The following is a 25,061-nucleotide window of genomic DNA, read 5'->3' as shown; positions in this document are numbered from 1 at the left end:
TCCTCCTCCTCCTCCTTCTTCTTCTTCTTGATTTGTCTTGAACTCTGGGTCTGGGCGCTGTCCCTGCATTCTTCAGCTCAAGGTGAGCGCTCTACTACTTGAGCCATAGCACCACTTATGGTTTTCTAGTGGTTTATTGGAGATAAGAGTCTCACCTACTTTTCTGCCCAGGCTAGCTTTGAACCATGATCCTCAGATCTCAGCCTCCTGAGTAACTAGGATTACAGGCCCAGATCCTGGCTCATGTCATTCTTCTTATTCACCAAAATGTTCTTATCCTGGGTGAGATGGATTGTGAAGAAACTATTTAAATTTGGCTTGTCCCCTCAAAGCTGAAATATTTTTAAGCTCAGGGATGATTAGATGAGTTTGTTGGAAAATGATTATTAGTAATTTTAAGCAAGAACATTTGTTTTGTTTGAAGAAACTCAGAATAAAAATAAGATTTTTATAGATTTTTTGAGAACATATTCAAATGATATGAGATTTATGAGATGTGTGTGTGTGTGTGTGTGTGTGTGTGTATGTGTGTGTGCAGGTGTGCCAGTCCTGGGCATGAGCTCAGGGCCTGGACACTTACTGTCTCTAAACTTATTTTTCTCAAGCACTATAACACAGGAGCCTCAGCACTACTGCTGGCTTTCTTTTTGTAATTAATATAGCTATAAAAGGCATATAGACTTTTCTGCCTGCGCTGGCCTTGAACCATGGTCTTCAAATCTCAGCCTCCTGAGTAGTTAGGATTACAGGTATGAGTCAGGAGTACATAGTAGCAATCAGATTTATATTATCAACATTTGAGCTATTTATAATATTTTAAACGTGAAAATACTACAAAATAGGAGTTAGCAATACATTTAACAGAAAAGGTTGCTGAAATTCAACATCTATGCTAACATGAACAGAAACAGGTAAAAAGAAAGACAGCTGAAAAGTAGAGGATCTTCTCATGTGAAATACAAGGTAAGCAAATCAATAAAACAGTTATAAAATCCAACTTAGCATTAAATAAATAAAAGAAGACATATTCATTTCATTAGATGGAAGTATTTGTAACTATATACTACATATATACATAATATATACTACATATAAACATAATATATACATGAGTTGTACAAATACAAGAGAAGTACAAAAGGTGTATTCGTCTCCACAACACAAATAAGCCCGTTTGAACATATATGTCCTTCATTGGTGAACTGTAGTTCTGAGAGATTTGTGACTGAATATCTGAGTGATGACACAGGTTAACTGTATCATAAATGCCTATCAATTTATTTTAGTACCTTTAAATTAAGTCTAAATGTTGTCTATAATGGTGATTCATTTAACTAGTTTTCAAAAGTCTTTTGATATAATCTTTTCTCTTTAAGTAGCAGAATCTTTTATACAATTAGTGGTCTCTGCTACAAGAACCATAGTATACATTAAAAAGAAACTACAAGTGGTATTTTTATTTCTTCATAATATTAATACCTTAAAATTGTTAAAAAATATGTCTTAGAATTATAGGAATTACAGAAAAGTAATTCACTACTCCTGAGAAACAATTCTAGAAGTGTTGTTTTCTCTGTTTTCAAATAAAATAGCAATGTAAATTCTTGAATAGAATAGCAATGTAAATTTTCTCTTTATAATACATATCTGAATCAAAATATTTTATCTCAAAGTCAAGGATAAAAACTAAGTTAATATTTTATAATTAGATTTATTACTGGAATGTTTAAAGCTATCAGTTTCTCCGTTAGTTCCTGCTTCAATGGGCTACCTAAGTTCAAGACCTTATTCAGAGTAAAAGAAAGAAATGACAAGGGATAGCATATAAATTAAGGTTGGTAGGTTAATTCCAGGAGTGTGACTGATTGGTTGATTGACATCACCTTAAGAAATACGTATTAAAGCTGCTTATTCAATTTATCCTGATAAAATTTAGAGTAGAATCAGTCACTGACTAGTATCTGTAACTTGACAATTCACTTAGACTTCTGTTTACCATCACTTGAAAAATAATCGCTTCACACTGAAAAACAACAGACTATACAAATAAAATTTCAGAATGCACAACAACCTGCACACATGCTCTATATTGAAACATTTTTGAAATTTCAAAATGAAACCATTATTCCAAATTGTAAATGTTAGCAAATCTCATTGCAAATGGTTACTGTTTCTGATAATTACAGTTAAAATGCACTGACATTGGTATACAACAGGTGTTGCTTCTAGTATGTTGACATGCTAGAACACTTACTTAACTCCATGAATTATGTATTATTTTCCATCATTATATAAATTTCTAAAGTGAAGAGGTAGACATGGAGATGTTATAGAGGTATGATTAAAGAAAGCCCTAGCAAGGAGTAGAGTTGGGATTTAAATCTAAACAGTCTGACTGAATAGCAAATTCTCTTAACCATTAGGTTGAGGTTTCATTTTTAAATTCAAATATCAATTTTGAAAAAAAATCTTGCAGAAGGTAGTGAAGTTCTATGGAAAACCTAAAGAATCTTACAATTCTATTAAGATACTGTGAGCTTTCCATAGAAGAATTGCATTTAGGTTTCTGAGAAAAATAAAAGCTTACATTGATTATAGTATTTTATCCACCTCTTTTCTTTCAGAAAATGTGTCAAAAGTCATGAAACTTAATTTGAGGGGATAATGCTTGCAATTATTTTATTTCACAGGATCTGTAACCTTACAGCTGGTTGAGCTTCAGTAGAAAAAGATTAAATGAATTCCAAAGTTTGCTTAAATAGATCTCAGGGGTGGCTGAGACAGTAGAGCTTATAGATTGAATGTGAACATTGAATGGGCTGTAAGTTTAAGTTGGGAATAGGCCAATATTTGACTTTGAGTAATAGCAATTGGCTGGAGGAGTGTTTCTGAGAATCCAGTGATTTTTTTTTTAATCAGAAAAGTTTGGTAACTCAACAAATACTTACTGAGTGCCTAGCACAGAATCTCATACTTTTTACTAGTTTCTAAAGATGGTAGGAAATGGATGTATGGCTAAGATTTGACCTCTGACCTTGAAAAGCATCACAGTGGGGGAGAAATTAGAAAATAACATATTTTCAAGGACAAAGTTACAGAGACATGGACAAAGGCCTGTGGGTGGTAGTAGGAATGAGTGACAGATGAAATATTGTCTATCTGAATCACCAAGGATAAATGGCAGTCTGACACTAGATATAGATATAGATATAGAGATAAAGGAAAGAGCATAAAGATATGAAGATAAAGCTACATTTTTGTAAAGAACAGAGTTCATTATAGTCGGGGATATAGTAGGGCATTTCAATATAGTTAGGGAATACAGTCTTTTGTAGAGGGCAGGAGAATATTATCAAATGATCCTGAAAAAGTTTGAGAACAGTAGGTAAAGAAATATTATACTAAATCTTGTGGAATTTGTACTAGGGGTAAAAAGCATTTCATTATTTTCAGTAATAAGAGAGTGTATGCAGTTATGATTAACACACTTGTAATACCAGTTCTTGGGAGGATGCGGCTGGAGAATCATGAATTCTAGGTCAGTTAGGTTACACAGTGTAACCCACTGCCCCCCCTAAAAAAATAAAAGTTTAGAACCTCATTGCAATGTAGCTATAGATAGCTTCTGCTAGATAGAGAAGGCTTCCGCATTTGAATATTATGCTATTACAATATTCCAAAGGAAGATACATTGAAAACAATTAAATATATTTAGTGTTTGTAACTGTATTTTTTCTAATACAATGACTAGACATATTACTAATAAGGACTGAAAGTATGAAAAATCAAATACATGTGCAAAATAAAATGGATATAATGCACCATGGTCTTAAAATTGCCTAAATGATCATACATCAGTGGCTCATGCCTGGAGTATTAGCTACTTAGGAGGGTGAGGTCTAAGGATAGCTGTTCGAAGCTAGCACCAGCAGCAAAGTCCTTGAGACTCTTTATTCCAATTACCCACCACCAAAAAGGCCAGAAGTAAAGTTGTCACAAAAGTGATGGAGTGCTATCCTTGAGTGCAAAAGTTTAATGACTGCACCCAGGGTGGCTCTGAGCACCTAGAGGACACATGCCCCCCCCACACACACATAATATCAGTGGGAAATAGAAGAAGACACAGAATTGGTTGTGGTTGCTTAAAACCACAAAATTACAGGAGAAAATTATATATTCTATCTTGGTCCTCAGAAAATCTAGACAGAGGGTAGAGGCTCTCCATATGATATGTTCATCAGGGTGACAACTGCTATGTTTTGAGTGTGGTTTGTCTCATAACTTGTCACATTTTTTAAAGCTAGGTCATCCATGTGGCAATGTACTTGGTGGTGAAAATCTTAAGAGTTAGAGCCGTAGTGGGATCCTGTTAGGTGACTGAGGTACTGTTCTTGGAAGGAGTTAATGCTGTCCCTCAGAGTAAGTTAGTTCCTGAGTAGGTGAATAAGATAAAGCAAGACATGCCACGTCCTGCCACCTCTGGTTTCTTAGCTTTCTGTGACTCCATGTGATCTCTTCTGCATATACATTCCCACCCACAATGATGTTCTCATCAGAAGTTGACCAGCCTGGACTTTTAGCCTCCAATTATTTGAGCTAAATAAACTGCTTTATAAATACCTAAGGAATTTTGTTATAGTAATAGGACAGAGTAATAGAACATCTATAGCAAAGATAACAACCTTAGGCATGAAAAACGAGTGCAACTCTACCCACCAAGAGAATAAGCAAGAAAGCTATAGGAAGTTTGGGATGGTAATAGACATGAAAATAATGACTACTGCCACATACTGAGAACTACAGAGTAATTATCTAACTCCTCACAATGGCTCTGTGGAAGAGGGATTATTTTTTTTCCATTCAATAGATGAGATATAGTGGGTTAAAATGATGTTCTGATTCATCTTTTATCAATTTTCTTTTTATCAAATCATATTTAAATTCAATTTCCCCAATGACATTATAATGTATGTATCATTTGCTTCAACTAGTTGATGAAGAAAATCAAGTTTAGGAAAGTTAAATAACTAAATCAAAATTATATGAGCTCAGGCTGAGATTTAAACTAAATTCTATACAATTCTATTCTAGAGAAGTGAAGTGATTTTTTGTTCCACAACTGGGGTAGATATATCAATAAGAAAGGAATGTAAAATTCATTCAAAACAAACAACACAACATAAATAAAAAATATCCTGCTGGGCATTGGTGGCTCATGCCTGTAATCCTAGCTATTTAGGAGGCTGAGATCTGAGGATTGTGGTTCAAAGGCCAGCCTGGGCACAAAAGTTACCTGTAGACTCTTATCTCCAATAAACTACTCAAAAAAGCTTGAAGTGGCACGATGGCTCAAGTGGTAGAGGGCTATCTCTGAGCACAAAGAGCTTGGGTACAGTCCCCAGGCCCCCAGTTTAAGTCCCAGCAACAGGAAAAACAAGAACAAAAAGAAAAATATCCTATGCAAGTAATTAAATTCAGGGTTAAGGAACGTATTCCATTCCCATAGATTTGGTCCTAAAACAACAATAATCCCCCCCATAAAACCCCAAAAAACACTTTTACGTTTGTCATTAACAGACTCTGTAAATGCTCAGATACTTTGAATCAAAAAAGCACAGTATAGCATGTGGGTAGTATTCACACACTCTTATACAGTTTCAATTATTCATAGGTTACCTATCATACCTAATTTAACTATCATGCTATATATATAAATAGTTATTAAACCATATTACTTAGGGAATCATGATAAGAAAACATTCTGTATATGTGTAGTGTGATATACACTGTAAGATATTTTGATATGGTTGGTTGGAAAGGCAGATACACAGGCTACAGATATATGACGATAACTGTAGATTATATGCCAAGTGCTGGTGGCTCATGCCTGTAATTCTAGCTATTCAAGAGGCTGAGATCTGAGGACTGAGGTTTGGATTCAGCCTGAGCAGAAACATCCTCAAGACTCCATTTCTAGCAATACTATCAAATGCCCTGCCTGGAGGAGTAGTATAAAATCCCCTGCCTGTAGTGACATGGACTGGAATTTGTGTCCTAATGAAATACATATGCTGAAACTCTTATTCCCAATATGATGGTTTTGGAATGGGGTTTTGGTAGAGGTAATTGTATACAGTCTAGAAGGTAGGATCCCTCATAATGGGATTAGTGGTTCTAAAAAATATAAAGAGATCCCCTTCCTCCACTCTCTTTCTCCCATATAAGGGCTTATTACCGCCCCCCCTCCCACAAATGTGAGGACTTAATAAGAAGTAGTCTACAAACCAGGAAGAAAGTTGGGGCCAGAAATGGAATGGACTGGAACCTTGATTGTTGATTTCCCAGTCTGTAGAACTGTGAGAAATAATTGTATGTTAAGACATGCAGGAAGTAATATTTCCTTATGGTATCAAGTGTTCATTAAGAAACATGATTATCAGCTAAGCCTGGTGGTTGTACCCTTGTTATACCAGTTACCTGGGAGACAGAAGTAAGAGGATCATCATCTAAAGTTGGCCCCAGAGGGAGAAAAATGTGAAACATAACTATTTTTCAGGTATTTCCAACTACCTGAAAAATAAAGCAAAAATGGGCTGGAAACACAGGCTCTAGTGATAAAGCATCTGTCTAACAAACACAAGTCCCTGAGTTCAAGCCTCCTTAGCCCAAAACAAAACAAAATCAAACAAACTCCACTAAAACATGATCATCATTCTGGAAACCTGGCATTTAATATGTATACCTACTAAGCTTTTTTTTCAAAATACCTTCCCAGTCTATGAAATACTGAAGAGAATCCATTTGGGTCAATGTTGTATTAGTTTGCATTTTATAACATAAAAATAATTCTTAATTTTAATGAAAAAATAGGTACACCTGCATGTATTCATCTTATTCTAGCAAAGGATTAAGGATATTGAAAAAAATAAAAAAAAGATTAGTGTTTGTTGGTCCAGAGATTTTATTTTACTTGAGTACCAGTGACTCATGCATACAGTCCTCGCTATTCAAAAGACTGAGGTCTAGAGGATTACAGTGTGAGGTCAGCCTAGGCAGGAAAGTCTGTAAGACTCCTCCAAAATAACCACTAAAAAGCTAGACTGGTGGGGGAAGAGAGGGAAAAATTGGGAAAGAGCAAAGAAAGGAGTGACATTATCCAATAAAATGTACTCTTTACCTGACTTTGTAACTGTAACCCCTCTCTACATTACCTTCATAGTAACAGTTTAAAACTTAAAAAAATATATTAGACTAGTAGTATGGATCAAGTGGTAGAGGATCAGCTGCATAATTAATATGAACAAGGGGAAAGGCTTGAGTTTAAACCCTAATGCTATCAGAATTTACTTTTTCTTTGGTCATGGGGCTTGAACTCAGGGCCTGGGCATTGTCCCTGAGCTCTTTTTGTTTAAGGCTAACACTCTACCACTTTGACCCATTGAGCTAGTTCTGGTTTTCTGCTGGTTAATTGGACATAAGAATCTCGTGGGGACTTTATTGCCCTAGCTGGCTTTGAAGCATGATCCTCCAATCTCAGCCTCCTGAGTAGCAAGGATTACAGGTATGAGCCACCAGCACTTGGCTAGAAGAAAACTTTAAGAAAATATTAACCTTATGAATTTTGTCAGAATAAGGTGTATCTATTTTAATATTCTCTGTACCGACATCCAGAGGACCATTGAAGGTAAGCATTTTTCCACTAAGTTTTTTTTGCCACTATTCATATCTTTTTAGTTCAAAAAGTTCTGTTGTTATTGTCTCTTCTAAATAATCTAATATTCATTCATGTGTATCTAAAAAATACCTCCACTAAAATTTTCATATCCATTACCTCCCTGAAAGCTCTTGAAACTTCTATTTGATTTTCAGTCATCACAAGTTATAAAAACTGTTCAGATTTTACAACTGAGAAAATTAAAACATGGGTCATAAAGACAGTGGGTAGGAACTCATGAGTCAATGCTGATACTTCTCAAACCAAATCCTTTTACTCCATTATTATATGAGGACAACTTCAGATGGAAGACATCCTTTAGGATGAAAGACTTTCCAAATTATTGTAGTAGTTTTTTTGAGACATTAGTAGGATTCCTAGCTAATGCAGATATAGGAAAGGGGCACCCAGAGACAGGCAGGCAGAGAACGGACAACAAAGATGAGAGAAATGCCCTGGACTTCTTCCAGAGTCACTGTTACTCCCTAATTTCTCTGTGATGTTTGGCTACGGGACCATCATGCCTTCCTCCTTCCTGTGGTTGCCCAGGGGGCAGCATGTAGCAATATTTTGCTTTCATTTATGAATGAAAAGTATTATGAGGTATAAACTTTAAGGTAGACTGTGCTATCTCTTCGTACTTCAAAGATATTGTGGCATTGCTGTGTTTGTCACTTGGGTTGTCATTCCAAATATCACAGCTAGGATGCTTAAACATAAAAATGGGTTCTCTCAAAATTGTGAAGGCCGGAGGTCTAAGATTAAGGTGCCTGTGGGTTTGTTTTCTCTGAGTTTCTTATCGGCTTGCAGCAAGCTACTTTCTCTTGTGTCCTCCTTTGACCTGTTCTCGGTGCATATGGAATCCGGAGATGTCTTCTTATTAGGACTATGTTCTCTCAGGGTTCCAGTCCTGGACATGGAGTTTCTTGAATCTATGACATTACATTTTTCCTTCAATTTTGATAATTACCACTAAATAATCCAGAGTTGCTTCTACAACACTCTTTCATATTCTTTTTTATATAGACATATGCATTGACAACTTTTGTTTTATTCCATATGTTTCTTTTTCTCTTCCATATTTTCTATTGCCTGTCTTTCATGTTCTAAATTTGGATTTTATTTAACTCCTGGCATATACATACAATATCAATTCTAGAAATAATGATGTTTGTCTTTTTTCCACCTTTAAACTTATAGTGAGGGATTCATTTGTTTATAGATAAACACATGAAAAAATGCCTTGTAAAAATGTTGATCAAAGAGTATAATTCAGATAGGCACAAGGAATTGTTTTTGAGATGTATTTGTCTAGTATTATTCATAGTAAATATTTATTATATACTTAAAATAGTAAAATACAGGCAAGAGTAAAGTGGATATGGCTAAAATCTTTCTCAGAATAGTGTGGAAACACAGTGAGAAATGCACCAAAATAGAATCAGGAAAATCTTGCTGGATGATTTTTTAATCTTTGAAATGACAAGAATTAGCCAAGTAAAGAGATTTCCGGAGATGGATTGGACAAGATGTCCAGTTTGTCACAGGAATCAGCAACATATTAGAAGATGTTGTATAAGCACATTTTAACTCCATCTATATTTTAAACTATTTAAGGACAGGGCTCTCTGTGTTCCCATTTACTCATTAGATACATTCATTAAGCATCAGTTACCCACTAAGCTCTATGCTAAGAGCTGTAAATGCCAATACACAAAACTCAAAATTTAGAAACAAAAAAGTGGTTCAAACCACTAATTGATGGACACTGAGTTATAGATGAATAGAATTTATACATCTCTGTGTCTGGGCTGGAAACGTGGCTCAGTGGTAGAGTGCTCACCTCACATGCATGAGGCCCTGGGTTTGATTCCTTAGCACCATATAAGCAGAAAAAGCCAGAGGTGGTGCTCTGGCAAGGGTTAGAGCACTAACATTGAGCTGAAGAGCTGAGTGACAGCGCCCAGGCCCAGAGTTCAGGCCTCACAACAGACAAAAAAAATAAAAAATAAAAAAATATACATCTCTGTGTTATGTATATTCAGACTAATATTGCATTTTCTTATTACAAGCACAATTCATTACGAACATCTTTTCTTATAGGATGACTCCAATACTCCTCCTATTCTTTGCCTGTTCATACCCTCTACATCATTTATTCTGCCAGCTCCGAATACATAGTCACTGCACACTATTAGCCAAACTATATACAGCTATAGAAATATAAGAACTGCTTAAAAACAATATACATAATGTGATTCTGTGCTCTAAGCTCTCATTAAAAGGGAGAAAGCACAAGAAAATTCTTGTAATCATAAAGTTAAAAAAATATACCACAAAAGAAGATGGTTTGATTAGAATGCTCTGAAGTAAAAATTACAGAAATTAAGGCTTTTTGGATGTCTTCATTACCTAAAAATTTAATACAAAAATATTTGAACAGCTATGACATTTAAGGACATATGGTATCTGTAAATCTTCTATTTTATAAGAGGACAAATAGGAATCATGTTAGTGATGACAGCACCATACTGGGAATTAAGAAAACTTGACTTTAAATCAAGTAAAATTGTCCCAGGCAATAAAGAGGCTAAGACTAAAATCTGTCTTTCTGAGAAAGTTTTCTGACCAGACTCAATTTTTTTTTCTCAGCTAATTTTTTTCCCCCTGGCAAGCTCCAGAAGTCTGAATTTGGCATTGGCTTTAGAAGTCCCAATTTAGAAGTTTCAATAGATGAGAGTAGGAAAGCCATTTAATTCATGTGTAAATAAATGAGTGAAGTAAAAAAAAACATTTATGCTATAAGAACATAAATATGAAGTAAAAAAGTATGTTGAAAATGGAGGTTTCTATATATCTAAAACTTACAATATACAATTTTAAATATGGTCATTATTTTAATGCTAGTACATTATAATAATAATATTAATCTCAACTGAAGGCATATATCAGACATCCGTCACCATTTGTACTAGATGGTACTTTTTGTTTTGTTTTGTTTTGTTTGTTTTTGGTAGAACTGAAGTTTGAACTTAAGGCCTTCCAGGCAGGCAATCTAGCACTTGTGTCAATCTGTCAGCCCTTTCTGTGCTGGCTAATTTTTTTTTTCAGATAATGTCTCACTTTGAGCAAGCTGTGATCTTCCTTTTTGTGCTTCTCATATGGTGTTAGCCAGTATGTAGAGAAAAGGGAGACAATGTTTACATTAGCAGGAAATATAAGTCAGTACAGTGAAAAATACTTTGGAAGTTCCTACAAAAACTGCTAGAACTGACATTTAGTTCAGAAAGCCCAACTCTAGGCATCTTTCCAGAAGGAATAAAATGAGTATGTTAAGATAGCTATACTTCCATGTCTATTGAAGGAGTATTCATAAGAGCCTAGAGATAAGAGCAACCTAAGTGTTGATACTTAACAGATGAGTGGATTTTAAAAAAATGAGGAATACTGTTCAGCTTTTAAAAAGGAGAGGGTACCTGTTGTCTACTACAACATGAATAAATCTGAAAAACATTAGGTAAAATAAAATAATCCAGGTATAGGAAAACAAATACTACATGATCTCCCATACGTGGAATCTAATAAAGTTGAACTTCATTGAAAAAGACAGTAGATTGGTGGGGGATTGAGAGTAGAACTGAAATGTTAAAGTGTACAGCATTTCAGATAAGCATAAGAAATGTTTTTTTGAGATCTACTGTCTAGTATTCACTGTACTAAGTAATTATTATGTCCTTCAAAGTATCTCAGTAATATTCACGTATTTCACTCTAAAAAGTTACAGATAAGCAGAGCAATGGATATGTTGGTTAGCTTGATTTACTCACACTGCACATTCCCCTTTGTGTGTTTTGGGAAACTTTATCAAAAATAGATAGACCACAAATGTGTGGGTTTATTGCTGGATTTTTTAAGTCCTGCTGAGTGGTTTCATGAGTCTGTTTTTATGCTAGGTATATACTGTTTTGATGGCAGTTACTTTATAATGCTTTTTAGTTAGGGAACATAGTATGATTAACTCAAGCTAATTAACATACCCATCAGTGATATAAAATACCACATTGTATGCCATAAATGTGTATAATTATGATTTCTTAAACACTATAATAAAAGTGAATTCACTGTAAGGAGCTTTTATGAAGTGGTGTGAAATGGTCACTCCTTGCACACTTATAAAATTAAACTTGTCTCTTTTACAAAAGGTTAATGACACATTAAATGAATATTTAAATGTGAATGGATTGATATGCCAGTCCAACTTTTAGAAATTAATTTAATATAATTTATCATTTATAGGTCAAAAGCTATGTACGTATTACCATATACGATGATGCTAAGTGAAATGAACCCCAAGATAGGGACACAAGTGTTTTTTTCTTTCTTGCTATTGTTTTTTTAACGTATTTATAATATACTATGTGATTTTTTTTGTTTCTTTTGTTCTTCCCCCATGGTATAACCCCTGTTTTCACTGTATTTTATTCCAGTGCCCTGAATCTTGTATATATTTTTCTAATTTGGGAAGGGGACGGGAAATAGCAAAATGCTTAAATAAGGATACAGGTTGACCCATTGTAACAATGTGATATACACAAAATGTACTCATTATCTTGCCCATGTAATTGTAACCCCTCTGTATGGTATTTTCACACACACACACACAAAAAACAAACTTTACAACTTGGGTGGGGAAGGAGTTGGGGAGGTAAGGAAGGAAGGAATGGTAGGAGAAAAACAAAGGAGGAGGTAACAATGCTCAATAGGAAATGTATTCGTTACCTTACTCATGTAACTGTAACCCCTCTGTACAGTATTTTACAATAAAATATATCTAAAAAGTGCTGAAAAATAAAAATTCAAGCTGTGTTAGCTAAATTCCAGGGTGTATCAGCACATAGGCTTATATTCATACAACTATGCTTGGTCTGGGACCAGAGATACATAAAGAAGAGTGCTAAAAAGATTTCACACTTCGAACTGAAAAAAAAAGACATTTGAAATTTAAACTGTACAGGTAATAATAAAGTGTTTCAAGACTTAAGATCAGATATGCAAAGACAAGACAGGTAGTAAGAAAGAATTATAGGTGATAACAAAAGGCAACTCAAGGAAGATACTTTACTACAAGCAAATGAACAAGAAAAGCAATTCAATGTTAAACCTGCAAAGTTCCCAGTCATCAAGAAAAGGAAATCCATGGCACATGCATAGGGTTACTCTGTTAACCTGTATGCCTCCAATGTAGACTAGATTAAAGGTCAAAAACTGGTCCACACTTCATCAAAATATATAACACATAATTAAAGTAGTGTTCTTTGCTTTTCAGAATTTAATGTAATCTACTTCATGCCAAGTCTTCCTCAGCTATAAGTACACTTTTCATCCTTGACACAGATTATATCCCTATCATTTCTGTCTTGCTAGTGATGTCCAGATAAAAGTCACAAAAACAAACAAATCTTTAAACAGAGTTTGTAATAACCAACAAGATCACATGATCACAATTGCAAGTAGAGAATGTTATCTTTTTCAGAGAAGCAAATAATACTGCTGTAAAATAAACTGGAATTATAGAAAGAATACTTAAGTAGTACTTTGATATAATAGCAACAAAATCAAAGTAGTGTGAAGACAATCTGACATACCATTGTCTTGAGATACCATTATTTATGGAGGTACTTAATGTGAACTTGCCTACAGCAAAATTTAATTTTGACTTCCCTCATTTACGTGAGTGATTATTCATTTCATTTGATTTTTTAAGGAAAAGTTGCTGCAATATTCTGCAGATGATTATGCAATTTTAAAATCCATTAAGGTGTGCTTAAGATTCTACCATATAACATGTACATTGTGTCATAAAAGAGCAGCCTTCAAAATGTACTTTGTACTGAACAGCTGAGGAGGGTCTGTGGCACAAAAATGAGTATAGGCCCAGCGGGTGGGTGAGACAAGAGCAGCAGGTAAGGATAACATGGTTATACCCTAGCCAAGAATGAGAAAATTATTTTAATTCACTCATTTCTTCTTAAATCAAAGGCAAAAATAAGGCCATTAACTGGAGAAAAATATCATTCAGATACAGCATTATTTGTGAAACCTTAAAGAAACAATCATAAGTACTACTCACTAGGAAGGAAATCTGGTACAAATATAAAGTTCATTCAGTGAAATAAATGAAATGCTAAACACATTGGGGTTTTCAAAAAATCCCAACTAAAACAAGATATGAAACAAAACAGTAAAAACTAAACACATTGCACATAGGAGAAAGTAAACCAAAAACCCCCAATAAACCTCATTTATAAAGCTTAGATGGAGATGCTTATATTCTACAGGCCACTTTTTTTAATCCTACTTTGTACTATGTTACCATGGTATATGAGTTCAGAAATTTGCTGTGTGTATGTACTATACTATAGTACTAATAGTACTATACTATACTAATAGTACTATACTATTCTAACAAGATTGCTTCATTTTTCATAGAAGAAAAGAGAATGCAATAGAATATGTTAGGATAGCTCTCTTCCTTCTGATTCAAAGACTCATCAGAACTAAGTGTTTTATTTCCAAACCATTTCCTGCCTACAGGAACAATATTTCTATTTTACAGGTAATACCTGTAGAGCTATTGATTATAACAGAATTTCTACCCTTTCTTTTAAAAACAGTAGGATAGTGAAAATATTATGAAAACAAGGAAACAAATTCTCATTAAATGTCAAGCCTTATTTTTATACTGGAAATATACTATAATTATATAAAATACGAACTCATGAATATTCCTTGAAATAATATGGAGTGTTGACACCTTTTATTGCTACCATATTTTAAAAATGTTTTACTATGTAAAATGTTAAAGATTAATAAAATAAACCACCCTCATCTTTTGATCCAACAATTCCAGCAAAAATTCCAACAATTTGCACCACCAACAATTTTTTCTTCTAGGATAACTTTAGGATAACTTCACATAGCACATCTTCTACCCTTACTTCCATAATTACCACCAAACAATATAAATTTGGTAGCTACCAAACTTAGTTTTAGACATTAGTAATGGAAATATATCTGTTATAAGTAGGAAATATATCTGCTTTCAATCAGGCTATGGTTTCATAAATTTAAAATTTCGTGGAAGTTTACATAAGAACTTTTGAAAGTCCTAAATAGTTGCTTTCTGTTCAAACATATTTTTTTCTATTAGAAATTGCTATTTTAAAATATAGGTTAAGATAAACTCTTAACATTAAAAAGAAAACAATTGCTTAACATATTATTTGTGGTTCTATTACATTTAAATATTTCTATTTAATAATACAAGACCATAATTCTCTGAATATGGCAGTGAGAAGGATAATCTGCCAACTAGATGTGCAAATCCTTAATTCTAAATATTTGTTGGGTAACTTTCAATGTTGCACTTTGTTTACAATTCCATAGTGTTATTTAGAGTATTTAATATAATTTGTACATATTGCAGTAAATATACTAGAGTATTATTTTAAGATTTTATTACTTCGAGGCTACTACCGTTTTTCTGTAATATATATATATATATATATTATTAATAATGCTTAGGCTACTATTTAAGATTTTCACATGAAATATTCAGAACTTTAAATGTTTATATGCATTGATGCAAATGTTCTCACTATACTAGTATACCAAGGCATTCAAGTGTTATTTGAGCTTTCAGAAATATATTCCCAGCTTTTATTGAAGCATATGTACATATGTTTTCATATTTTCAATTTAGGACTTATTAAGTATTAAAATATTTTAAATACAAATTATATTATTATCATTCCCCCATTTCCGTGTTATTTGTTTTTAAATCTTACCTTCAAAGTAACTTTGTCTGGGGGACTGTCCCTTCTTCATCGGTTTTCTAACAGAAACTTTATTTGCACTATTTTTGAATAATGCTAGGCGCAAAGTAGGATCTAAACCCAAAGAGAAAGAAAAGAAAGATCAATTCTGGGTCATACCTTCTCTGAAATGATAATGTATTTCTTTTGTTGTGATATTTAAAACAATATATATTCCATAATGCTCTATGAAATTGCAGATAATGTAGTTCTAAACTAGGTAATATAAAAAGGTAGCCAATCTTGCATACATTCTGATTTGAATACAGACCCAGTGTTTAACATAAATGACAAAATTACAAATAATGTATAAACTCCATGTAAACTTTCCTGTTTTGACATCATCACCTCTCTATTTGAGGAGTTGCTTTATTGCTTATTATTTTAATGTCTTACTTATATTGCTGATTCTTTTCAACCACAAAACTAAATAAAAGCTCTTACTACAAGAAAAAATACCCTACCTTTTCCTCTCTAAACTATAGAGAGTTCAGATATAAGAGATGGAAACAAGACAGATTAAGGAACTAAGAAGCCATAGAAAAAGATTATTTCACTTATTTTACACATAGGACAAAGGTTTCTTCTTTTGCCCTGATGTATTATCTTTAAATAACAAAGAACATGTATACATTTGCTAATTTTAAAGTGGGAAATATTCTAAATCAATTTGTTTTTAAAATAGAATGATGTAAATATAAGATCCTATAATGTTTGGTTGGTGGTAAATGACTCTATGAAATATAAAGAGAGGGAGATTTGTTATAGCTGCATGGAGTTTTTGATGAAGAACTTCAAGAAAAGATAATGATATTAAGTGCCCAATGAGTGAAATGAAGAGTGGAGAGTTATGCTTCCTGGCCCCCCACACATCAGTTGTGGGGTTGAACTCTGGCCTAGATTCTGTCCTTCAGCTCAATACGAGCACTCTACCACTTGAGACACAGTGCTATTCTGTTTTTTTCTGCTTAAGTGGTGCTGAGGAACTGAACACAGGGCCTCATGCATGCAAGGCAAGCACTCTACCACTAAGCCACCTTCCCAGCCTGAGTTATCCATGTATAGAAGGGTTACATAAAACTACAATTCAGGGCAACATAAATTTTCATAGGGTCATACAAAAATTAAAATAAATCTTACACTCTTTGATTAATATCAAAGCTACTGTAGAACAATTGAATATGAGACCTGGAACAAGATTTAAAATAAAAACAACAAACTACATATTTTAATTTAGTGGTAAAGTAGCATGGATTTTTAGAAAGCATAGTAGAGAGTCAGAAGTAATACCATTTGCTGTGATAATTCATGATGGACAATCTGATTATTATTTTTTAGCCTTCTGACAATATTTTATCCTTTCTAAATAAGATTTATTTATTCACAGACATTATATTTATGATTGAGAAATAGTCAATTTGGGGGCATATTTCATATATATGTTTGACTTAAGGTGTTATGGTGTGAGGTTTCTATATAAATTCAACATAAATGATCAGTAATAAAATAAAATATGTGTACGTGTTTTATAGAATGGACTTTAATGATCATCTAAATCACTTATATAACATATTAGGACGGCAAAGAAGCACTAGTCAATCAGAAAAGTCTTTGTGTCATGGAATGGCAAATTGTGTGGGACCTTTAAACTTGCTGTGATACCTTATTGCCATCTTGATAGACTTTTCTCCTTAACTCCCCATTGAGTCTACTTGTTTTCTGAGAAATGATAGTACAATTCAACAAAAACTGCATTGTATTCTAGTTCCAACTTTTACTAGCTGTATGACTGAGCCAACTGAGCTCACTTTCTGCTGTCTTTTTCCAACAGAGGTAACATTGACTTCACTGCAGTTGTGGCTTTAAGGGCAAGAACACTATCTTAGTAAATGCAAAGCTCAGAGAAGGGATAAAATTGTCTTTCCAGTATTACTGTGAGTTAATGAAGTGATACCTGCAGAGCAAAGCCTCATTTCCACCCAAGTGTGGATCTGGAGCAAACAGCAGCTAACAAATATAATTACAATTTAGTCAATGGTATCACTTTCAACTCTTATTCTTGGAAAATACTATACCTCTTTCAAAAAATATATAGGACATATAAGAAATTGATGGATGGCCCCATAATTGGATCCTTCTTTTTAAATAAAGCATTATGAACAAAAGCAATGGATTTTTTAAAAATGTTTTTGGCAATTCCTTGGAAAATGTTTCCATGACTTGATTTCTTTAAATGTAAAACAGGGATAACAAGAACACTTTCCTCATGCTATTATCAAGGTCAAATAATTCAACACATATAAAATATTTAGAAAAGTTGTCCAGCCCAATTTACTCAATGAAACAACTTTATTCCACAAGAGCACACAGAAAGTGCTATATTATAATATATTTTATTTCAAAAATCTGATTGCATCATCTTAAGCTGATATAAAACCAAATTCAAATCACAAAGGGATAATGATAAGAAGAAAAAACATAATAATTTAGAGGGGGAAAGTAACTTGATGTTTGATAGTCCCCAGAAATACCACTGTTTATAAAACACTAGATATAGTGTGTAGATAAGGCTATTAAAACATGCCACTTACATATTTTTGCAAGTCAGCTTTTTTATTGTGTTTACACAACAGTGATCAGCAATAACAGATCTATATTGATTTACAAAAAATTATTGTATCTCCTTATAGAAATTGCTCAGTACCAGGCAGCATATATATATATATATATATATGTATATATATATATACACACACATATATGTATATATAAGCAAGCATATATAAAAAAGTATTTCAAGAAAAGCTGAGGTAAGTAATTTAAATTACCATTGTATGTTTGGCTCTGCTATCTGTTTTTGAGTAACTTTTTTTTTTGGCAATCGACTATCAATGAGAATATTTCATCATTTACATGATCCTTTCTTTGTTTCTACAATCTTAGTTTTAATTAATTCGTATCATATCCATTGCTTTACGTAAAAATATCTGTTATTGAGACTGGCACCAGTGGCTCATACCTGTAATCCTAGCTTTTCAGGAGGCTTAGCTTTAAGGATTGAGATTCGATGCTAGCCTAGGCAGGAAAATCTCATCCAATTGCCCTGTAAAAGTGCTGGAAGATGACCTATGGCTCAAGTGGTAGAGTACTAGCCTTGAGCAAACTAAGATCAGGTACAATGCCCAACTGTTAGTTCAAGCCTCAGGACTGGCACACAAAACTTAGTTGCCATTACCCATTTTACAGCAGAGCTGTAAAATTTCATGCTAAATGGGCACTAGTACCTTACATCTGTAATCCTAGCTACTCTGCAGATTGAGATCAGATCACTATTTGAAGTTAGCCAGTGCTAGAAAGTTCATGCATGATATTCTTATCTCCAGTAAACTACCAAAACATCAGGAGAAGAGCAACGATTCAAGTGGTAGAGATTGAGGACAGCATCCAGGCCCTGAGTTCAAGCCCCAGGACCAACACCAATAACTAAATAAATAAAATTTTAAGCTCAGTTTGAATAATAAGTTCTCTTTGTCATAAAGCATATTGTTTACTGTTCACTTTCCTAAATATAAACTTATACATTTACACTGTGAAAAGGTTATTAGTAGCTTTTAGCCAGTTTAGTTAGCATTTATTCATTGAATGTTTACAAGCTACTACTGGGCCTGGCAGTAGATTCTAGGAATTCAAGGAGAAACAAGTAGAGTCTCAGCCTTCTTACTTCTAATGGATTTTATTAGTTCATTTTTTTCTGAAATTTTCCATCTTGTTTCTTTGTGATCCATTCACTTGAAATTACTTACATTTGAAAACCAATTGAATTCCTCCAGTGCACAAGCTACTTAGCCCTTATGAATTTTCTACCTGGCTTAATTCTTGACTATGATTAAAAATAGTTCAAGCTATTCTCTTTATTAAAATAAAAGCAATATATGTATAGAATGATCACTGAGGGCTAGGCATTGTGTCACAAAGTTGAAAAGACATTTTTCTCCCTCCTCATAGTCCTGCCTTCTCAACTAAATTGACCTTCTCTGTTTAATGTTGCCTCCTCTTTTCTCCATGGATATTTAAATTTGATATGTATAAATATAAGAAAAGTATATAGTGTCCATGTTCTTCACATTGAAGTACTTCCCAGCTGTTCTTGGCCATTAATCTCTACATTCAGACTTATAACCTCTAAAGCATGCTCTACTTAAGAATCAACCACCCACTCCCTTTCCATATCCAGCTCATCTTAGTCTGGCTACCAATTATGCACGCTACCCTTAGGTTATTGACCCTGCATGTTTTTAATAAATCTGTTACTCTTGCTTCATACATGATCATTTTCAATGAAATACTGAAATCTAAATTTGTCTCATTATCTGTTAAATTCTAGTGCAGGTCATCACATGACATCAGGTAACACAAACAACCAACCCCCAAAAGGAAGACCAGTCATTATTAGGAAGGAAAAAGCAATTATTTACTGAAGGACAAAAAAAAATTACTGTAATTTAAACATAAACTAAATAAATTGTGATAAAGTCCTCACAATTTTTTACTTCATCCTTTGACTTCTAGTTAATTCTCCTTTCTTCTGTCCTGCATGTCCTCTTCTCCTCCTTCTCTTTAAGGAAAATGGCTTCACTTATGCCAATAGAAATGATCAGTCCTGGGCTGGGAAGGTGGCTCAGTGGTAGAGCGCTTCCCTTGCATGCATGAGGCCCTGGGTTCCACTCCTCAGCACCACATAAGCAGAAAAAAAAAGCCGGAAGTGGCGCTGTGGCTCAAGTGGTAGAGCACTAGCCTTAAGCTGAAGAGCTGAGGGACAGCGCCCAGGCCCAGAGTTCAGGCCCCACGACTGGACCCCGCTCGCCACCACTCCCCCAAAAAAGATCAGTCCTGAGTCTTCCCTAACAACTGTCTACAACCCATGTATCCTCAGGTTCCTGAATCAAACACTTTGCTTTCTTAACGACTTCCTTCTCTACCTGCAGCTTTTCCCATTAAAACCTTGCTTTCTTAAATTAATTGTTGTCTCACATGCCTCATTAGATCAAATATTAGGAAGGGCTTGCTGATAAGTAACTTGTCCTATACTTTTCATGGCAGATAACTTGAACTAACCTTCCACACTGTTTGTTCATTCTCAAAGATCGCTGTTTTGTTAAGACTGTGATGTACTTCACCCAATTTAATTAGTAGCTTCTATCTCTCCACCCTCTCTGCCTCAAAAGAATTGGCAGTTTTACAGACAACATTGCCCCCTGGTGGCTTGAAAATTTGAAACTAAGTTTTCCATGTAAGAGGTACTTACTATGTTCATCTATTTAAAAAATGTACTTGTAAGCTTTTACATAATTGTAAATGTACTTGTAAGCTTTTAAACATTGAAGATGCCATTTCAGCTTATTAGTAAATAGAAAGTTTTAAGTGTGGGACTTACCTTGGACAGATTCAAACAAATTTGCAATACAAATTGAATTATATAATAAGGAAGGTAGTAGAAAACGTTTAAATTTTTTTAAAAAAGACAACACAGAGTGGAATTTTCGATGATTTACTCACAGATCAAAGAAAAAGACATAAATGCTACATCATCCCAATTACTAGAAGATAAATAAACCGTGATAACTGGAGAGGGCCTCCTCAGATTTTATTCTCTCTTTCATCTTCAGTCATCTGTTAACATTTATAGTCTGTGTGTTGTGAGCAGGGAGTAGAGGAGAATAGGGAGGAGAATACAACACTCTCTTACATTGTATATTTAGGGATTCAGATATTTTCATGCTTTTGTTTCATTAATCTTATTTTGATGAAACAAAGCAAAACAAAAGCATAGCGTAGGGTCTCAAAATCACACATACTGAGAAGGATGTGATTAGTCATGTAGTTAATAATTCCCTGTCAATAGCACAGTTGTCATCCTGGATTTTCAGCGAGCCAGAAAGTTGGTTATGCCTTTTTATTTGTTACCCTACCATGCCCCCTTGTGACTGATGAAAAGAAGTTTCTTTCATATCTAATTGGATCTGTCTGTGACCATTAACGCCACAGTATTTATATGTGGACTTCTAGTGCTATTGAGCGTTTTCCTTAAATGTACTATTCACGATACTCATTTATCAAAAAAGGATTTCACTAAAACAAAATACACTTTTAATTATAAGAATTAGCAAGGAAGTTCTATGTAATTCCAAAGAGAGATTCATGTGGGAAACTGACAAGGTTTTTTTTATTTTTTATTTTTCCTTAGCCTTACTGCTGAGAACTATTGAAAATACTACCAAATATATGGTTAAAATAGATTTCTTCAGCAGAGGGGCCTGTCAGCTGCACTGGACATTGATGAACGTGAACGAAGCAAACTCAAGGGCAGCGATGGTAGGGAGGGAATGAGAGAGAAAGAGGGAACAGCTTACACTAAGCAAAAGGAAAGACATGTACATGTCACCAGATTTGGAAGAAATAGTTGTATTGTCAAAGTTTGTAGAGTTCTAAGCTTTATAGACAATGATCATGACGATCCACCAAGAGAAGGTGAAAATGTGTTTGTGACTTTAACTAAGTATCACTATCCCAAAATATTGTGAAATTTATGTAAGCACTTATTCTCAATAAAGAAGTAAAAAATAGAGTTGTTAAAATAGATTTAGCGAGTTTGTTGAATATAACTAGGTAATCATCATGGAGACAATATTAGCTGAGTCACATCTTAAAACACTTTAATTTTTGGATATTTGAATTTGTCCCAGGAAATTCAGAATTTTCTCTTATTTTCAAAACAGCTATGTTTTTGGAAAGTCTTGAAGATAGGAAGAAATAGATGTTAAAGAAATAAAAGAATTCTTACCAAGCATTGCATCCTCCTCCTTTGTTTACCCTTCACATCCCTTCCCAGCCTCCCCCCTCCCCCCAATCCCAATCCTTTTCCTTCCCCCCCTTCCCCCCCCACCGACGTTGTAAAGCTAGTTTTGGACATGACAACTTCAGACTACCTTTACTTTCTATACTGACTCCCATATCCCTGAAATGACAGTGTTTCAGTATTGCTAGGGGTATCGGGTTGCATCTGCAAGCACCAGATAGCACTCAGTTCACAGAACTCTGATGAACTCGGTTGGAGTTTGTAAAATGAGAGGGTAGCAGATAAAATCTCAGTGATGATTTATGTTTTCCTGTAAAATGCTTCATTTTTTCTGTATTTTAATTGTGATAAAAATTCTGGTGCACAATAAAAATAAGTAATATCAAAGAGTATAATACTTATCTCAAAAAGAAAAACTATACTATACAATAAAATGTGTTATCTTAAGGAGATTAAGGTCTGTTGTATAACATCAACGAAGGAATGAAATGAATCACTGGTGATTTATCAATGGCCAATTGATGATAAGCCAAAGTGATAAATTAATCATTGGAAATAAACATTTTGCTTTATATCCTTTTTAAAAATGATCATACAAATATGGTTTTAGAATTCTATTGAATTAGTAATTTAAAATGATAAATAGGAAGCACAATCAGGATAAGACATTTGAATATTTATTTATACTGGTATAAAAACTAGAAATACAGGATAAGAATAAATTAATTTTGTGATGAACAAACAAGATTTTAAGAATTCATGTTTCTTATATTGAGCTTATATGGGCATAAGTTTAGAAAGGTAAAAGAAAATGGAAAGTTTTGTGCAATATGTAAATACTTTACAAATCATTTTAAGTTATGATATTGAATAATAACTTCCCATTCTCTGCTTTGGCATATATAAACTGCTCCTTGTATTAAGTAATTATGCTTAAATGATGAGCAGTGTCCAAAGAAAGTCAAATGCTTTGAAGACTGTCTTGGCAAGTAGGATAAGGGAAAGGATGCCTTTGAATGGTTCCCAAATTCTTCATAATCATAAAGAACATAAATTATGCTTCTTTTCCAAGGTATCAAGTTGTGAAGTCTTTATAGCAAAAATCCACAAAACTGATGTATTTATTGAATAATGAGGTCATTTAAGAACTCTCAATTAAACACATGAAACAGATGCTTTCTAGATTCAACATTTTCCCCAAAAAAACAGGTCAGAAACTAATTCAAATATATTCTCACAGTATGCAGCAGAAAGCAAAACCCATAGCAAAGTAGATAAGAGAGGGATTTGTTTTTTAGAAAATTAGAGTATAATAAATCATTGAATGCAATTCTCTAAAAGTTAAGCTTTTTCAAATCATTATCTTTAGACATAGTCATCTGTGCATTCATTTCTGCTCTTATTAAACATAATCTTAAATATATTATAAAAGAACTTATCTTCAATATAGCAGATAATTATTATTCGAAGAGCATTAACCACTCACCTAATTTTTTCTTCACTTTCTTTGATTTCATCTTCTGTGCCCTCTTGAGCATTTGCTGTGCAGTAGAAATGTCCTTGAAGCCCCTGGTGAAAGATAAAAATATCCAGGACATATTGAGATGTAGGGATATATGTCAGTATACATACGTGACCGAATGATATGCTAAAATAAGTTTACACTCTCTTAAAACAAACCCCTGATTAATTTAATACTTAGCTTCTTAAAAAACAGTAAAAATATTCTTTAATACTAAAAGAATATCTCCCCTGGACACATTCTTAATATGTTTTTTTTTTGTAAAATAAACTGCATACCATTCTTCTGAAATTTTCTCTTCTTTTTCAGATTTTAGCAAGCTCTTCCTACTTGTTCTTGATTCAGATGTCTGGGATAAAGAACTGTTTTCTGATCTGGCAATAGAAATAAATAACTTAACTGGATCAGCAGAGCATATCAGCACTTTAAAAAAAAACTACAAGCTGTTTATGTTGTTTCAAACTTGGAAGTAAAATCCATGTAAGTTGCAGAAGAGCTTTATCTTGAAAAGTAATAAAAAGCCTGCCATTAATTTAAAATGTTTACATTACAATTACTTGAGGCATATTTCACTCCTATTGCTGAAAGCAATGTAGCGCTGAGATTTTTATTTTCATCTTTAAATCTACCTGCAAACCAGTACAGATCTATTTGTTTACACCAGCTAGCTGGATTAACTTTTTCCAAGCCAAAAGCTTTGCAAATTGCTTTAGTACATCGATTTCACACATTTCCCTTATACTTCAAACTCCATAAAAACATGATTTTTTAAAACATGAAATGCCATCTTCTAAACATATTTGTATCTATTTTTGTTATAAAGCAGTTGATCCTTAAAAGAACATTCAACTTACTTGCTATTTAAATGTGTGTGTGAAAACACATTTTCTTTCTCATGACATGGCCCTGCTTGTGCAGCATAACTTGGAAAATTAAGGGGGGCATCATCATGTTTCAAGGCTACAGAATTCTGGTCAGAAAAAAAAACAATTAGATGGATAAATTAGCATAAAGCAAGCTGAAAAGTTCTAGCATTTTTATCCTGTTACTCGCATAGTATCGAGGATCCTCAAAAGAGAAACATAAAATTAAAAT

General features: G+C 33.7%; 1 protein-coding gene across 1 annotated transcript in view; it reads right to left on the bottom strand.

The window, feature by feature from the left end:
• Window positions 1-25,061, bottom strand: part of Lrriq1 (leucine-rich repeats and IQ motif containing 1) — a 116,122-nt gene that overhangs the window by 31,706 nt on the left and 59,355 nt on the right. The window contains exons 20-23 of the mRNA XM_013018788.1: window positions 24,821-24,926; window positions 24,245-24,340; window positions 23,931-24,013; window positions 15,562-15,663 (exon numbers count right to left, since the gene is read on the bottom strand). Of these exons, the coding sequence (XP_012874242.1) occupies window positions 15,562-15,663; window positions 23,931-24,013; window positions 24,245-24,340; window positions 24,821-24,926 (387 nt within the window). The remainder of the gene's footprint in view (window positions 1-15,561; window positions 15,664-23,930; window positions 24,014-24,244; window positions 24,341-24,820; window positions 24,927-25,061) is intronic.

The sequence above is a fragment of the Dipodomys ordii genome, unplaced genomic scaffold (assembly GCF_000151885.1).
Source record: "Dipodomys ordii isolate 6190 unplaced genomic scaffold, Dord_2.0 Scaffold3, whole genome shotgun sequence".
Classification (NCBI taxonomy): domain Eukaryota; kingdom Metazoa; phylum Chordata; class Mammalia; order Rodentia; family Heteromyidae; genus Dipodomys; species Dipodomys ordii.
Note: the sequence above shows the minus strand (reverse complement) of the source record. Positions and strands in the feature narration are given on the sequence as shown.